Source organism: Pseudophryne corroboree, chromosome 1 (genome assembly GCF_028390025.1).
Source record: "Pseudophryne corroboree isolate aPseCor3 chromosome 1, aPseCor3.hap2, whole genome shotgun sequence".
NCBI classification, from domain to species: Eukaryota; Metazoa; Chordata; class Amphibia; order Anura; family Myobatrachidae; genus Pseudophryne; species Pseudophryne corroboree.
Window position 1 is genome coordinate 873,766,358 of NC_086444.1, and position 18,960 is coordinate 873,785,317.

Consider the following 18,960-nt stretch of genomic DNA (forward strand, 5'->3'; position numbering starts at 1 on the left):
GGACACATTTGGAATACATCAAATACCACAATGGATTTACAAGCACTGCAAAGGCTCTGAGTATGCAGTGTGAGCGTGTAACACCAGAGGTGCAACCACAGCTAAACACTGCACATTATAGGCAATATACATAATAATGCAGCATGGAATACATTATCCTGTATATAATTCCAGGGTGCGGCATAGAAGATCTACAGTATCTAGTAGACAGTCATAAGGACATGAATTATGTTGACAGGGTCAAAAGGTTGTCAGGGACAAAATATCGACAGGAAAAAGGTAGACAGTGGGTAAGGTCGATATGTACAAAAGTATGACACGGTCAAAAATGTCGACATGCCAATTGTCGACACCATTTTTTATGCCCTTTTTTATCAATAAGTGATAAATTTCACTGTGAGTGACAAATTGCACCAGCCAATCAGCTCCTAACTTCCATGTCACAGGCTGGGTTTGAAAAATGACAGCTAGGAGCGGATTGGCTGGCGCAATTTATCACTCACAGTGAAATTTATCAATCATTGATAAATAAGGGTATTAGTTTTAGTTTTTGTGGGTGTTGTATGTTTCATCATATGTGACCACAATCAGTGGAAGCGTGTACTCTAGTGACCTCGCTTCACTCACCACGCTATGAGGAAGGTGGCCCACTGCGCTCGCCACGGGTTACTATTACAAATCGTAGTCCATGTGGGTAGTAAATCATGCAAAAGTTGAGAAACACGTTACAAACCCAAAAAACTTGTGTCAACCATTTGCAAGTCGACATTTTGAAGCTGTCTGCTTTTTGTATCTCTCGACTTAATGCAAGTTAACCATATGGTGTTGACCTATTGACTGCCGATCTATCATCCAGATATCATAATTCCAAATTGGTTCATTTACAGTAATAAAAACTGTGCATTGTTTTTGGGAAATATATAACAGTAACAGTGATGGTCACTTATTAATAATGGGCCTAATTCAGCAGTGGTCACAGACGTCCGAAAATCGCAAAGAGGCGATTTTTGGGTGTCTGTGCATGCGCTGCTGCCACACAGAGCATGCACAGAGCTGGATTAAGGGGGGGGGGTCCCGGGGATACGTACCCCGGGCCCCCCTTACCAAAAGGGCCCACTGCCACACCACAGATCAGATCTCTCTTCAATCCGATCTGCGTTGCTGTGCTCACGAGCCCCGGCTCCCCGCTGCCCTGTCCTTCCTCCTCCTTCAGTTCAGCGTGCGGCGCGCCAATGACTGAGCCGCAGGCTTGCTGAGCCGGACAGTAATTGGACAGCTGAGCCGTCGCTCAGCTGCGCTGACTACAGCTCTAAGAAGAGTGCTCTAACAGCTGTAGTCAGGGCAGCTGAGCGACGGCTCAGCTGTCCAATTGCTGTCCGGCTCAGCAAGCCTGTGGCTCAGTCATTGGTGCGCCGCACGCTGAACTGAAGGAGGAGGGATTCTTAGCAATGTAGATATATATATATATATATATATATATACAACAATAGAAGAATTGGCGCCAGGGGGTCGCATCAACTCCCACTATTCCAACCCCTAATTGGCTAAACTTAACCAATTAGGGGTTGGAATAGTGGGAGTTGATGCGACCCCCTGGTGCCAATTCTTCTATTGTTGTATATTCCTTATTTCCAGTTCCTTCTAACAGGGGACTTAGTTGAATCAGGCTGCCTATACCAAATAGTTTACGTACGTATTTATTCAGGGTGACAGGTTTTACAAATTAGCGCAAAGGGAGAGTATTTGTTTGATATATATATATATATATATATATATATTTTTTTTTTAGTCCATGGGGGCCCCCTGCTCTTTAGTGCCCCAGGCCTTTCACAATGCAATCACATCCTGGAAAAATGGTGGTGGTCCACCTACATATGCAGGGAGGCTTCCACAAACCTGTGATTTTGGCGATGCGATCGCAATTGAATTGCAGCCGCATTGTTGGGTGGCACTAAACATTCTGGGCGGCCTTGCCTTGTGTTGGGCGGCCCCCTGCATGCGATCATTAGCAGTTGCAGTTTTGATAATATTTCAAAACTGCAACAGATGCTGAATAAGGTCCAATATCTATTATCACAATTATAATGAAGAGCTCACAAAGGCAAATCAGTAAAATAACAAAGCAGTCAAACTGGTAAAGAACACATTGCCGTCCAAGCATGCAGCACAAAAGTCATGTTTCTCCCGCTATGGTTTCATAAACTCTTATGGTTCTGCTCTGTAGGCTTTATGCTGCTACACACAGATAACATGGTCTGAATCTGCCCTCACTGCGCTATTTTGTATTCTATCAACCGCGTGGTAAATCAACCCCCATTTAGGTTTAGAAAATTGAACATCATTGTGAGATTTAATTAGTAACTATTTATGCATTTATAGTTATGTTTCTTTCATTATGTGCCAAAAATCCTCTCTCCAGACTTTCAATATGGGACTTATTTAGATTATCAGTCAGATAGCTATGTTGGGTTCACATTAAATATGAACATATTTTACATACTGTTTCAGTCGTGCATTATCTAATAGAGTAAATATTTACAGCTGTACACTGTAGAGATAAAGGACTCAACTTTAATATCATGTTTATTACCGAGAGTCATATTTATAAAAAAATTATATTTTGGTTTGGGGGAGGTGTACTGAGTCTCAGGCATTTTGACTTTGGCTCCAATAAGAGCCTAACCCAGTGATGAATAAAAAGTACTTAACCACTTTACTTCTGGGTTTGGACCCGGTGCTTTTTGGGGCTTGTTACACTACTCCTTAACCCTGTCCTCATAAAAAACTAAGGGGACAGCTCCTGTGATGGCTGCCAATCTCTTATATCTCTGTTTTTACATACTGGTGACACTTAATTCAGTACGTGTGACACTTAATTTAGTACGTGTGTGGTGTAATGATTATCATTACTGCCTCACAGCACTGAGGCCATGGATTTGATTCCCACCACGGCCCTAACTGTGGAATATATTTATTCTTCACATACTTGCGTGGGTTTCCTCCAAGTACTCTGGTTTTCTCTCACAGTCCAAAAATATACTGGTAGGTTAACTGGCTCCCAACAAAATGAACCCTAGTGTGTGAGTATGTACATGTGTTTAGGGCAAACAAGATGGGCCAATCGGTCCTTATCTGCTGTCAAATTCTATTTTTCTATGTTAACTTAAACATGTAGAAACAGCCATTGTTTTAATGTCAAAATGAGCTTGATAAACATGTCCCTAAATAAACTTGTTCAATAAGCAAGTAACATGTTCTAGTCACTACAACCAGTGTAGCTAGAACAAATGTCATGAAACACGCAGGTGATGCTGGGTCACACTTCCAACATCCATGATCTGTCCTAAAAGAACAGTGGCGGGGCCTATTCAGAATTTTATGTTTTAGCTCCCTCAATGTCAGCCAGGTTCTGTCAGTGAGGAGTTCAGGCAATATGCATATGTGTGTGGCCAGAAGCATTCCACTGCTTGGTAAATAGAGCATACACCCCAATCCTCTTAGCAGGATAAGGGGATGAGGTGAACAATGAAAACAGGGTACCACAACAGAATTCACTGAGTTCTCTGCAGTAGCCCTCTTGTGCAATAAAAGGAAGCGGTGGCAAATAAGCCAGAGAAAAGGGTTATCACTGATTCATAGATAATCTTCCTGCAACAGCGTTTCAGTGAGGCCTGGTTTCCACCATATCTTGTGAGAAAAATGCTGTGTGGTCCCCAAGTGATCACCACTCAAAATATCCCTCTCCAGTCTCTTTAGCCTTATTTAAATAATCCCATGTGACATACAATATCACTTTTATGTTAGGGTATATAAAGTGGCACATTTATGAGCGCAGCCTGCACTCAATAAACACCAAACATATTCAGATGCAAAGTGTGACTCAAAACAAGACTTAGGGGTCTATTTACTAAGCCTTGAAAGGAGATAAAGTGGACCAGCCAATCAATTCCTAACTGCCATGTCACAGGCTGGGATTGAAAATTGACAGGAGCTGATTGGCTGGTACTTTTTCTCCGTAAACGTTATCTCCATCCAAGGCTTAGTAAATAGACCCCTTGGTTCTCTCTTAGTTCAGCCTGGGCTTGTATTATCAGTCACTGTCCCTTGTTCTAATTCAAAAAATTACTGTTCACTCTGTAATGTATCTACAGTGCATCCAGAAAATATACATTTTTCCCCCCTCAAAACTCTAAACACAATACCCCATAATGACAATGTAAAAAAAAATTTTTTTTGGAGATTTTTGCAAATTTATTAACAATAAAAAACTAAGAAATCCCATGTACATAAGTATTCACAGCCTTTGCCATAAAGCTCAAAATTGAGCTCAGGTGCATCCTGTTTCCACTGATCATCCTTGAGATGTTCCTACAGCTTAATTAGAGTCCACCTGTGGTAAATTCTACTGATTGGACATGATTTGGAAAGGCACACACTTGTCTATATAAGGTCCCACACTTGACAGTGCATGTCTGAGCACAAACCAAGCATGAAGTCAAAGGAATTGTCTGTAGACCTCCTAGCCAGGATTGTCTTGAGGCACAAATGTGGGAAAGGGTACAGAAAAATATCTGCTGATTTGAAGGTCCCAAAGAGCACAGTGGCCTCCATCATCCATAAATGGAAGAAGTTCGGAACCACCAGGACTCTTCGTAGAGCTGGCCAGCCATCTAAACTGAGCGATCGGGGGAGAAGGGCACTAGTCAGAGAGGTGACCAAGAACCTGATAGTCACTCTGTTAGAGCTACAGCATTCCGCTGTGGAGAGAGGAGAACCTTCCAGAAGGACAACTATCTCTGCAGCAATCCACCAATCAGGCCTGTATGGTAGAGTGGCCAGACGGAAGCCACTCCTTAGTAAAAAAGCACATGGCAGCCCGCCTGGAGTTTGCCAAAATGTACCCAAAGGACTCTCAGACCATGAGAAACAAAATTCTCTGGTCTGATGAGACAAAGATTGAACTCTTTGGCAGGAATGCCAGGCGTCATGTTTGAAGGAAACCAGGCACCGCTCATCACCAGGCCAATACCATCCCTACAGTGAAGCATGGTGGTGGCAGCATCATGCTGTGGGGATGTTTTTCAGCAGCAGGAACTGGGAGACTAGTCAGGATAGAGGGAAAGATGAATGCAACAATATACAGAGACATCCTGGATGAAAACCTGCTCCAGAGCACTCTTGACCTTGACTGGGGCAACGGTTCATCTTTCAGAAGGACAACAGCCCTAAGCACACAGCCAAGATATCAAAGGAGTGGCTTCAGGACAACACTGTGAATGTCCGTGAGTGGCCCAGACTTGAATCCGATTGAACATCTCTGGAGAGATCTGAAAATGGCTGTGCACCGACGCTTCCCATCCAACCTGATGGAGCTTGAGAGGTGCTGCAAAGAGAAATGGGCAAAACTGCCCAAAGATACGTGTGCCAAGCTTGCGGTAGCATATTCAAAAAGACTTGAGGCTGTAATTGCTGCCAAAGGTGCATCAACAAAGTATTGAGCAAAGGCTGTGAATACTTATGTATATGTGTGATTTCTTAGTTTTTTATTTGTAATAAATTTGCTAAAATCTCAAAAAAACCCTTTTTTTCATGTTGTCATTATGGGGTATTGTGTGTAGAATTTTGAAGGAAAAAATGAATTTATTCCATTTTTTAATAAGGCTGTAACATAACAAAATGTGGAAAAGGTGAAGCGCTGTGAATACTTTCTGGATGCACTGTAGTTATCATGTCTGAATTGCTCCTCAATGTATGCTTTTCTGCTATACAAAGGCAGAAAATGGAATCTCTAGCTGACTATGGGTTAACTGGTAAGACTGAAAGTTTCTAGGTACAGCCCCACAGAGTCAGAAATCCATTCCAAGCATGTGATTATTGACCAGTTCCTGCCACTCAGTAGGTGGGAGAACTCTAAACAAGACTCAATTTACCTTGATTAGTAGGACAATTAACTACAGATTTTTTCAAGACATCCTAAAAGTCTGTAATTTCACATGGATCTGCTTAAATTCACAAAAGAATCTGGAACTCCCCTGATGCTCTGTTCAGATTAATATATCAATTAACCCATCTAATACTTGTGTGCCATCCATTTTAAAATCAGATCCCCACCCAAATAAATGGACCTGTTTCTAAAATGATTATGATCTGTCTCTATGTATGAATGTTACTGAGTGCATGCTTAAGAACATTGGGTCAGATGTCTTAAGCCTGGAGAAGTGATAAAGAAGTGATAAGGGGAAAGAGATAATGCACCAACCAATCATTAAGGGTTTGAAAAATGTCAGTTAGAAGCTGATTGGCTGGTGAGTTATCACCTTCCACTTACCACTTCTTTATCACAGCTTTATCACTTCTCCAGGCTTAATACATCTGCCCCATTGTGTGGAGAACACTTAAACATATAAAATGTAGATAAAATGTACCAATATAAATAGGTGCAGTTATAATTCTGAAAGAATTCTAAAATAAAGAGGTATGTAGGGGGCTGTTTACCTTGACAGGCTCCGGTTCGGATATTTGGAATGAATCCTCTACGACATGGGTGTGGTTGGGCAGGGCACATTTCACAGGGGTGACCCCAGGCACGACCAATGGTGGCGCAGCACAAGGTCTTTGTGCATACAATACCACTAAGCTGTCCCTGACACATCTGGTTGCTTATTTGCGTGAAGCATGGTCCGGTCCGGTAATCTGAGGAAAGGCAAGACACAAACATATTATTATGGTAAGCCAAGGAAAAGAAAATCATAACTATTCACCTCATTAAATAGTAACTTATCCCCTCGCAGCTGTAAAAACTGTGAGGCATAATGATGCAGTAGGTGACAGCAGCAAAACTTGAACTCAAGTGCAACCCCCCACATTATTCTTACAAAATCCTGACCTTTAGTGTGGCATGAGAAGCGTGACACAGGGGTAGGTTAACTAAAGATTCTAAAATTGAAAGTTAAAGATGTTGCCCATATCAACCAATTAGATTCTATCTTTTATATACTGTAGTACAATCTAGAAAATGATAGCTGAAATCTGATTGGTGGATGTCAGCAACACTAACACTTTTCATTGTATTGACGCTTTAGTAAGTCTACCATTGACTCTAGAAAAGCTTTAATATTGCCTCCCCAAATATAACACATCTAAGAAACTGTGCATTTAAGGGAATATAATTGTGGAGATGTCTTTTTTTCTTGTACTGTTTTGTAACATATAGTGAATGCTCTTGCATTTTGCTAACTACCATGGACGTTTATTCATGTGTTTTTGGGTCAGGTCCCTTTATTTTCATAAAATGCCCACCATGCAGTAGAATAATACCATGTGGCCACCAGGACTGTGTGTGTGTTAGCAGCCAAAGATAAATTGAAAAAGTGCTCCAGAGCTTTGAGGCATTTGGCTTGGAGTTGCTGAAATATGCTCTCAAAAACATTAGTAGAAAACCTACAGTATATACATTAATTGTATATATTAAGGGCAGGGCCGGCTCCAGGCCTACTAGCACCCTGAGCGAGAAAATGTAAAAGCGCCCCCCCCCCCCCCCATGCGCGCGCCGAAGGCGCGCGCTCCCGGAAAAGTGGGTGTGGCCTCTGGAAAAGTGGGCGTGGCCTCATAACTTCATATCATCAAACTATAAACATATTTTCACACAATTAGCAGCCTTACACATAGCCACAGTAGTGTTCCTTACACACAATGTCTCCAGTATAGTGCCAGATACACGACATGCCCCGCAGCAGTGCCAGCTACACATGACATGCCCCGCAGCAGTGCCAGCTACACATGACATGCCCCGCAGCAGTGCCAGCTACACATGATAGTGTTCACTTTTTAGGGCATGGTGCTGATCACAGGGAGGGCACATTTTTAAGTTAGGAGGGCAAAATGATGTACATACTGCTTGTTGTTCCCATACCTATATGTCAAAGAATGGACAGTGCGCGCCGAAGGCGCGCAGCAAAAATTAAGGGGAGTTACTTCGTGGGGAAGGTACGTGGCCACATAATAGTGGCAATTTGCATTACACCACACAGTAGTGCAGCTAATACACACTGCACCAGGTAGAACCTCCTATACACTTTGCGCCAGGCACAGCACTGAGACACATTGCCTAGCCACAGACGCCTAGCGGGAACACTACATGACACGCCCCCCAGCAGTGCCAGCTACACGCGACAAGCCCCCCAGCAGTGCCAGCTACACGCGACATGCCCCCCAGCAGTGCCAGCTACACGCGACATGCCCCCCAGCAGTGCCAGCTACACGCGACATGCCCCCCAGCAGTGCCAGCTACACGCGACAAGCCCCCCAGCAGTGCCAGCTACACGCGACAAGCCCCCCAGCAGTGCCAGCTACACGCGACATGCCCCCCAGCAGTGCCAGCTACACGCGACATGCCCCCCAGCAGTGCCAGCTACACGCGACATGCCCCCCAGCAGTGCCAGCTACACGCGACATGCCCCCCAGCAGTGCCAGCTACACGCGACATGCCCCCCAGCAGTGCCAGCTACACGCGACATGCTCCCCAGCAGTGCCAGCTACACGCGACATGCCCCCCCCTGCAGTGCCAGCTACATAAATGGCCACAGAGTGCCAGATATAAAAATGCCCACACAGTGCCAGATATGTCCCCACAGTGCCATATATAAAATTGCCCCCACAGGGCCAGATACATAAATGCCCCCAGTGCCAGATACATAAATGCCCACACATTGCCAGATGCATAAATGCCCCCAGTGCCAGATGCATTATTGCCCCCCACAGTGTCAGATACATTAATGCCCCCAGTGCCAGATATGCCCCCACAGTGCCAGATATGCCCCCAGTGCCAGATATGCCCCCACAGTGCCAGATATGCCCCAGTGCCAGATATGCCCCCACAGTGCCAGATAAATAAATGCCCCCCACAGTGCCAGATAAATAAGTGCCCCCACAGTGCAGATATACCCCCACAGTGCCAGATACATAAATACCCCCATAGTGCCAGATACATACATGCCCCCACAGTGCCAGATACATACATGCCCCCACAGTGCCAGATACATACATGCCCCCACAGTGCAGATACATAAATGCCCCCACAGCGCAGATATGCCCCCACAGTGCCAGAAATGCCCCCACAGTGCCAGATACATTAATGCCCCCTCACAGTGCACAGATAAATGCCCCCCCCCCGCAGTGCCAGATAAATGAATGCCCCCCACAGTGCCAGATAAATGCCCCCACAGTGCCAGATACATAAATGCCCCCACAGTGCAAGATTCATAAATGCCCCCACAGTGCAGATATGACCCCACAGCGACAGATATGCCCCCACACTGTGCCAGTGCCCCCACAGTGCAGATATGCCCCCACACAGTGCCAGTGCCCCCACAGTGCAGATATGCCCCCACACAGTGCCAATGCCCCCACATAGTGCCAATGCCCCCACAGTGCAAGATTCATAAATGCCCCCACAGTGCAGATATGACCCCACAGCGACAGATATGCCCCCACACTGTGCCAGTGCTCCCACAGTGCAGATATGCCCCCACACAGTGCCAGTGCCCCCACAGTGCAGATATGCCCCCACACAGTGCCAATGCCCCCACACAGTGCCAGTGCCCCCACAGTGCCAGTGCCCCCACACAGTGCCAGTGCCCCCACACACAGTGCCAGTGCCCGGCCCCGACGATCCCAACATACCTGCGGCGACGCTGGGAGTGGACGTGCTGCTGTTGAGCCTGAGGGCCACCGACTGTTCCCGGCCGCTTGGTGCGCGCTGCGCGGCGTCTGACGTCAGACGCCGGCGCCGCGCAGCGCAGCGCAGCGCACAGTTTTGAAAGGCCGGGGACGGCGGGGAGAGCTGCCTGCAGTGTACAGGGCCGGCTCCAGGTAAGACTATGGCGGCGCCAGCGCGCGGCGCCCATTAAGGGTGGCGCCCCGCGCGGCCGCTCTAGTCGAACGTGCCTAGAGCCGGCCCTGATTAAGGGACTTAATTAAGTGACTGTCAATCAAGTGTATTCACATTAGAGCCCAAAGATATGCATTGCAGCTGTATAGAACATAGCTTTTAAAACTATTTATACCTTTGTTTTTAAGTAAAATTCAGACGTAAGAAACACAACAAATCAGGGGCCAAACGCCTGCCTGCATGTACAGCAGCAACTGTGTGGTTCACAGCCGGATACAAGTGTGACCACTGCTCTTTAAACGGAGCACTGCTGCTGATGCAATCATTTGGGTCTGTCCTAGCTAGGAGCCTTGCTAACACCTGCAATAGGGAATAGCTCCTGCCTGGTACCGCTCAGCCTGCGCTGTACCCGCTGCTGCTACTGGACTGTGAGATGAGACCAACCGGTGAACACTGATTCTGCATGCTGCAGACGGTTGACTCTCGTGAGTCTGACCCTGACCCAATTGCTATTGTCACACAGCATAGATGGAGCACTGCCAATTCACTGCGGGCCCCGGTACCTGTAGACCGGCTGAGATCGCATCTATATTATTCTGTAAGTTATGTTCCATAATCCATACTGTCTAACTGTTATTTTAGAAGACACAATCCCACTTAATAGAGACAAAATAAAGATACAGTAGCACAAAGGTGAATTTAGCAAATGAGTCTGATTAAGCTACAGTTTAGAATATCAGAGGCTGTCGGTAAATTAATACAGAATGTACAAGTATGTTGAAAACAATATTACAGTTGTAAATCCATCCAGCTACAAATCATGTAAAAAATACTATGCAGGGCCCAGGGGAGCATATCCTACAGTATAATAATACATGCAGTTGTGCTAGTGGAGACATCCAGGTTGGACTGGCCTACAGGGGTACCAGAGAAACCACCGGTAGGCCCCACTGCCTGAGTGCCCACTCCTTCCTCTAGGGATCAGGTTCCTGACTGTGCACTTGTATTATACATGGTAGATATGTTGCATTACACTGCACTAGACTATTGTGTATTTCAAGCCTCTGTGGAGGCTGGCCACACCCCCTTTGTAGGCTGGCCACACCCTTTAGTATGGGCCCCTATCACTGCATTCCCCCGGTGGGCCCTTCATGCCCCAGTCCGACACTGGAGACATCCCTAGCTATGACCCTACAATTACTGTGGGGTTTTTTTTTTTTAATTAAACTTCCAATCGTGATCAAGGAAGAGATTTCATATACTATCATGGGTGGAGAATTAAATAGTATAAGGAAATTAAAGAACTTGCTATTGATGAAAATAAATCTTAAACATAATATAAAGCTAGTACCAAATAAGGTCTTAGGCTTTGAAGCAGCATATGAAGAAACATCTACTGTCAGATCCTATGTTGCTGCTCCTTTAATACCAACACTTTCTAGAACACATGGACTCAATCCAACAAAAACATCAGTCATTTAATGAATAGGAAAAGAAATAAATGCAAGTAAATGGTATGTCTCGTGTATGTATTTTATTTTGCTTAAATCAAGAGAAAGGAATTTTAAGTGGCTGTTAGACATTTCATTTGTCGTACGTCTAGTAATGCAGTTCCTCTTGTCTCATAAGACCTTCACGGAAAGGAGTTAGTCTAAGCAGGAAAAGCCCTGGAGAAAACTTAGGGGGGATTGTTGCGCTTTCCTGCTATCAGTTCACCAGGGTAACAATTCCCATGGCTGTATAATTGGGTAGTAAAATATCCCAGATGTAGGAGCAGTGCGATTCCCTCATAGCCGCCCCACCCCCTTCATGCAGCAAATGAGTCTCACTATGCGTACACAGCATAGGGAAACTATAGGACAGGAATCTGCAATTGTGTCTAGATTCCCATTACCACATACAATCGACTAGTGCATTTGGGATTCTTCAAGACATGCAATCTAGCTCAACCACTGAAAAGCAATAGGGGTCAGATCTTTGGGGATCTAATGGCTGCTGGTTGACATTGCTTTCTGTTTCTAGGTCTACTGTTTAGAAATACTCCCAGGTCCATCTACGTATTTCAATGAAGTACATTAAAAATATGACTTTAAAACTATAGGTTGTTCATACAGCTTGGTCCCGTCTTCTGATAGTAACTGCACCTAGTTGGTATGTTCCAGACCCTAGCCACACCACCACGGATGCCAAATAAGGTTTCATGATAGCCAACTGTATTGTACAGCTCAAATCAGTGCTGCATAAAAAGTGCTTAGGTGCTCAGAAGAAAAGCTTACATAGTGAGACATTTTAAATCATTGGCAGCTATGTAATCCTTAGTCTGTGGATTTTAGGTGAGGTCATGAGGTGGGTGACATAATGGTGGAAGAAACTCAGCCTTTTATAAACAAAAGTTTAACTTCAAAAACACCTAAGTTTTATTATTTTTTTAAAACTTTGATCTTCATATTAATCTAATGACGTTCAAGCAGGGAATACCCTGTAGCTCAAACGGTTACAGCTGGCAACTGTTCTGCTATCGTTGCAGGTAACCCACACCGGCAATAAGCTTTTCTGGGTTCAGGCGGTGATACAAAACATGTTACTGTAAAGCCTATTTCACATGGATTGTGGTGGTAAGTAATGTCGCAACCTTTGTTTTATAAGCAGCATCTCAGAATAATTAAAGTATAATTTTTTATTTAATGCAACTGAAAGCCCAAGTCTGGGTAGTCAATTCCAGTGCACACGCCTGAACTGGCTACATCTTTCAAGCCTGGCTTTACCGCTCCAGGCCAGTACTGGTTGAATCATCTAATAAATTGGCTTCTTAAATTTGAGGACCAAATTCAACAATAGGGTACAAATATGCAACTATATAAACCATAGAGGGCAATGCAGAAGAAGGGCAATGCATTTTTATTTTTGACTAGATAGAAATGACTGAATATTTAATGAGTTGGCTTAGAAATATCGGTCAACTTTAGCTTAACACTGTAAATTAGACTAGAGTTAACACCCAAAAATTCATCCCGCTTCCAACTCTGTATACACATTGGGGGTCATTCCGAGTTGTTCGCTCGTTGCCGATTTTCGCTATGCTGCGATTTGTTGCTAATTGCGCATGCGCAAGGCACGCAGGGCGCATGTGCTTAGTTATTTAACTAAGCAGATTTGCTGTGGATCCTGCGGCGCTTTTCAGTCGCTCTGCTGATCGGTGAATGATTGACAGAAAAGGGGCGTTTCTGGGTGGTAACTGAGCGTTTTCCGGGAGTGTGCTAAAAAACGCAGGCGTGTCAGGGAAAAACGCGGGAGTGTCTGGAGAAATGGGGGAGTGACTGGCGTGTTTGTGACGTCAAACCAGGAACTGAACGGACTGAGCTGATCGCAATCTGTGAGTAGGTCTGGAGCTACTCAGAAACTGCAAAGAATTATTTAGTAGCAGTTCTGCTAATCTTTCGTTCGCTATTCTGCTAAGCTAAGATACACTCCGAGAGGGCGGCGGCCTAGCGTGTGTAATGCTGCTAAAAGCAGCTAGCGAGCGAACAACTCGGAATGACCCCCATTGTCAATTCTCTCTCCCTTGCTAAGCAATATGATTTTTACAAGATGTAAATCTGACCCTTCTGATTTACTCTTAAGTCTAATGAGGCCCTACTTCTGTAAAACTCTTCCATTATATAACTCTGGTTTTACTCCTTTTTTTCCTTCCTGCTTGTGGGAGAGAGTTTGTTTATAGATAATTACAATTTAAAATGGATTATAGGACAGAAAACTCTTGTGGTACGACACAAACACTGTCATTTATTTCTGTTTCCATTTTTGGTGGGACCCTCTTTCTATATGAAAATTATTTCTCCATAGATACAAAACCACTCTTGACAGCTTGAATGGACACTATGAAGTCATTGTAGAGAGCTACTGATTCAAATAAGACACAAGAGTTACTAGACCTCTGTATGACATAAGAACAAATATGTTTTATCTAGAGTGTAAAATAAATACATGAGGGCTATCTACATTACACAGGGGCAGATCAATCAGCATAATGCGAGTACTCTGATTGCTATTTTGTACAGCAAGATACGTATTAGTCCTGGTATGAGAGTCTGCAACAAATATTTAACCTCCAGGCAGTGTCAGACTGGGGCATGAAGGGCTAACCAGGGTGGATGTATAAGTAGGGGCCCATGCTTAGGGGTGTGACCAGTCTCCAGAGGGGGTGTGGCCAGTCACCACAGAGGCTTGGCTAACCATTAGATAATGCATGGTCTAGGTTCCTTGATAAAGATATACATATAGTAAATACAATACAATTTTATATGAGATATTGTATCAATATATCAGGCGCCAATCCTATATTATAAATGATACACTGATCGTTTGTTTATAAACAATCAATTCGTTTGCAGCTCCCAGTAAATAACCTGTAATTATTACAACTATATATCCATGAAATTGAGAGAGAGCAATGCAAATATACTCATTAGACAATTTAATATAGTTTATAAAAAGCAGCAATAACATACATGTATATAAAAAGCAGCAATTGCAATAACATACATATATAGTAGATACTGCTATAGCATGCATGATAATGTACCATATTAATAACAGCAAGGCAGAAAATACACCATAGTCCTGTGCCATAGTCTGATTGGATCCCTCTCAGGGGGAAAATACAAAAGAAGTCCATAGGCTTTTATTGGGCAACTCCATCCCACCACATCCAAGACCTGGAATCTATTGCATTACGGGGTTGGGGCATACGCTGTATATGGCCAACCTCATGCAGCGAGTGAATTGCAATTGAGGTCGCACCGAGGAATTAGTCACAAAGTTACAGGATTTTCTGGGTGTGTATAAATTAGCAGTTGCAATCTTACTTGCTACTGGAGAGCCCCCAGGGAGCAGCTCAGCCTGCACGACTACAGAGGTAGTCAAATCCTGCGACTTGACCCAACGTGCAATGTGCTATCGATGTATATGTGATTATATACCACTGGACGAAAATAATGCGACAGCAGTGGGCGTCCCCTATGCTCAGGTTAGCTTCTGCCTATATTAGCATATAATCGCATTGCATGCAACAAATGATACTGTAGCATCAGCAGAAGCAAGAACAACCACATGTGAATCAGGCCCTGTATGCCTTGACATCTGTCTATCAGGACAGAGCTAAAGTAGAGATTCATTTTAATATGATTGTATTTCCTGTGTGATCCCGGCAACAACAATGTAGCTAACAAGATTTAGATGATAAAACCAGCAGACACATTTATCTACATGAACATTTTCTACCATCCCAGCCTCATTTGTTTAACAAACGTAGAAATCTGTAATAGGATCTTGGCCTGCTTCTCTTATGGTTTATTTAGTCGTTCTCATGTCTCAGTAGACACATAGGGGCTCTCCTGTATCTTCTGTTGTACTTCCCATTATTGGGAAGCTGAATATGCATTCCTTATTCTATAAACATATAGTGCCTAATTCAGATCTGATCGCAGCAGCAAATTTGTTCTCTAATGGTCAAAACCATGTGCACTGCCGGAAAAGGGGGGGGGGGGGGGGGGCTGATATAACATGTGCAGAGAGAATTAGATTTGGGTGGGGTGTGTTCAAACTGAAATCTAAATTGCAGTGTAGAAATGAAGCAGCCAGTATTTACCCTGCACAGAAACAATATAACCCACCAAATCTAACTCTCTCTGCACGTTATATCTGCCCCACCTGCAGTGCACATGGGCCCTCATTCCGAGTTGTTCACTCGCTAGCTGCTTTTAGCAGCATTGCACACGCTAGGCCGCCGCCCTCTGGGAGTGTATCTTAGTTTAGCAGAATAGCGAAATAGCAGAACTGCTACTAAATAATTCTTTGCAGTTTCTGAGTAGCTCCAGACCTACTCACAGATTACGATCAGCTCAGTCCGTTTAGTTCCTGGTTTGACGTCACAAACACGCCCTGCGTTCGGCCAGCCACTCCCCCGTTTCTCCAGACACTCCCGCGTTTTTCCCTGAAACGCCTGCGTTTTTTAACACACTCCCGGAAAACGCTCAGTTACCACCCTGAAACGCCCCTTTTCTGTCAATCACTCACCGATCAGCAGTGCGACTGAAAAGCGTCGTACGAACACCAGCAAAACTGCTAAGTTTTTAGTTAAATAACTTAGCGCATGCGCGCTGCGTACCATGCGCATTTACCAGCAAATCGCAGCATAGCGAAAATCAGCAACGAGCGAACAACTCGGAATGAAGACCATGGTTTTGAATATTAGCTAACAAATTTGCTGCTGCGATCAAATCTGAATTAGGCCCATAGTACACTAAACTAGCAATCATGTATGTAGACTTATACCTAGAGTATCAGTGTGTATCTCTATTAACTGATGAGCTAGATTCACCAGCATATTCGTATAGTGATCAAACCCACTAATTTCTTTGTCAGTCTAACTACTAAATATTGCATTCATCCATCCATCCTTCTATCCATCCATCCATCCATCCATCCATCCATCCATCCATCCTTCCATCCATTTTGTTTGATTCTTAGGGGCAGATTCAATGAAAATTGAGGTTCTGTATATATTAGGTAGAGAAGAGTTTGTGCTTATTGACCGATCTAAAAAGTCAAACTTAAGATTGAGTTCATTACAATTCAGTATATTCATGAATTCTTATAGTAGATTCCTTTCACAATCATGTTTGTGCTAAATATAATCTAGTTACCAGTCCGTTAAAATGACGAAACAACATAGCAGCAATGTCAGTGCCAGCGGCTGTGTGCGCCCAAACGTAGCAACACTTGAATTGTTCTGCCGGGTGCCATATAGTGTCTGCTGGTGCGCAAAACACTTGAATTCCCCAAATAGAGGTGAAGAGCAGCATTAGCCTTTTATTATATAGGACATATCTCATCAAAATTGTAATATGACAAAAATTGTAATATGACTAGCATATCTTTCATTACATTAATTGGATATATGTTCCGTTCCCACTACCCTAGATAATAACATTGGTACAGGTAGGGGCATGTACTGCATATCATTGTTCCTCTAATTTATCATAGAATACTAAATATGTTTTTTGGGGGAATAAATCCTATTAATGTCAATAGGAAGGCCCTGATCTGACTCTATTTTCCCATATCTAAGAAGTATTTAACTGCTATGATGATTAAGGCTCATACTGTAAGTGATGCTTTAATATTGCATGTGCATATCCATATATTGGAGCCCAATGTCAGATCTTGTTGATCAGTTAAAACATCAAAGTTTCTTTTGCATATCAGCTTAATGTATGTAGCAAATTAATAGTTACCAGTTCTTAGCTTGCAAACTCATGTGAGCACACTTATGTCATTATCACCTCAATGTACAGCATGGTATTATATGGTGTGCTTTACAGATGAAGTATTATAGTCATTGAGGATTATTCCGAGTTGATCGCACGTAGAAACTTTTTGCTGCTCGTGCAATCAACCTGAAGCCGCCTATGGGGGAGTGTATTTTAGCATAGCAGGGCTGCAATCGCTTGTGCAGCCCTGCTATGCTAAAAAAGTTTAAAGTAAAACAAGACCAGGGCTGCCGCGCATGCGTATTTCCAACCCATTCGGACCGCAGCGAAGAACCAATGCGTGCGAACGGGTCGGAATGACCCCCATTATTTGGTGCATTCACAAGGTAACCCTAATCTTATTTGATAGAATTTTACCTGCAGGTCAGTTAGTGGCATGGACCACATGGTAGACTTGTTATAGAAATCTTTGATCTCTACTGCAAATGCATCTTTCATACTCAATGCAGTAACTGGAATACACACAAGGAGAATGCAGCTACTGTATCTTCACGTAAAGTTCTATTATATACTATGTAAAAACCCTTAGGGCTCTGTTTATGAAAGGAACCAATACCTTTTCACTTGCTTTTTCGCAGGAGAAAAAGATTCGTACTATTTATGAAAAGCAGAAACAGCGGAGAAGCCTTTGCTATAGAGCCTTTAGCTTGTGCAATTAGGGCCTCTCCGGAGATTTCTGGCTTTACCATTGTGGGTAATGAGAAAAAACTCGGTTACATCCTAATGATGTGATCTTGTCCCAGACCCATATAAGTACTTCATTGCCTGCCCTTCTTACTTTGGAAGAGGAGTATGGATTATACTCTGAGATTCATGTTAATTGAGATAAATCTGTGGATTTCCCTCTCCTATCCACCATCCCCTGAACCATCTCCCTTTGACTTCCCCATTAGGTGGTGTTTATAATTCAAATATTTGGCCATTCCCATTTCCCACTTGATGGATCCCACCGCTGAGTTTATACCCTTAAATGTAGTCCCTCAAATTGAACATTTAAAGAATAAATCTCACTTGTGGATGAAGCTTCCTCTTTCAGTCACTGGGCATGTCAGTCTTATCAAGATGTTACCCATATTCTTGTACATTTTGCATAACTCTCCAGTTTGCGGTTATTACTAGGTGCATTACCTATTATGTTTGGGGGAATAAGAGGGCTCGTACTGCCCATAAGACTCTTTGTAGGTTTATAGGGGAGGAAGGTTTAGCTCTGCCTGACTTGCGCCTTTATTATACTGCTGCAACTAACCATGAGTTACCCCTTTGGACCAGGGAGATCTTCCTGTAGAGCTACATGAAAACGTGGGTTCACATTTTACTCCGTTACAGTTTTTATTTGCCCACTCATCACTTGCCCACTCTACTCCTTTATTACAACAAGCTCATAGAGTTTGGTTGGCTGCAAGTAAAGTTTTGGGGAAACTGATACAGACTACTGCTCCCCGATCTGGCATAATTTAGCTTTCTCTGAGATATGTGGGCTTGAGGGGCTTGAGTTATGTGTGGTTGTCCTTTGGTGTGGCCTCTACTGGTCAGTTGTATCAAGATGGGGTTCTCCATGCATTTGCTTTTCTGTCCTCTACATATGGTCTTCCAGTGCATCTATTTTATAGATACCTGCAGCTCTGTCATGCTCTATGTGTACAGTGGTGGAGTACTAGTCCTGTTCTTAAGTCTCTGAGTCTCCAGTTTGTCACTTAGTGCGTACACTACCTGGGCGCTGCTCCATTTTGTTGGCCCACT

At 43.7% G+C, this 18,960-nt stretch overlaps 1 protein-coding gene across 1 annotated transcript in view; it reads right to left on the reverse strand.

Annotated features, from left to right (window-relative positions):
- The window catches only part of LOC134914642 (fibrillin-2-like), a 253,243-nt gene that overhangs the window by 79,980 nt on the left and 154,303 nt on the right, over positions 1 to 18,960 (reverse strand). Inside the window, exon 7 of the mRNA XM_063920063.1 lies at positions 6,496 to 6,693. Coding sequence (XP_063776133.1) covers positions 6,496 to 6,693 — 198 coding nt within the window. The remainder of the gene's footprint in view (positions 1 to 6,495; positions 6,694 to 18,960) is intronic.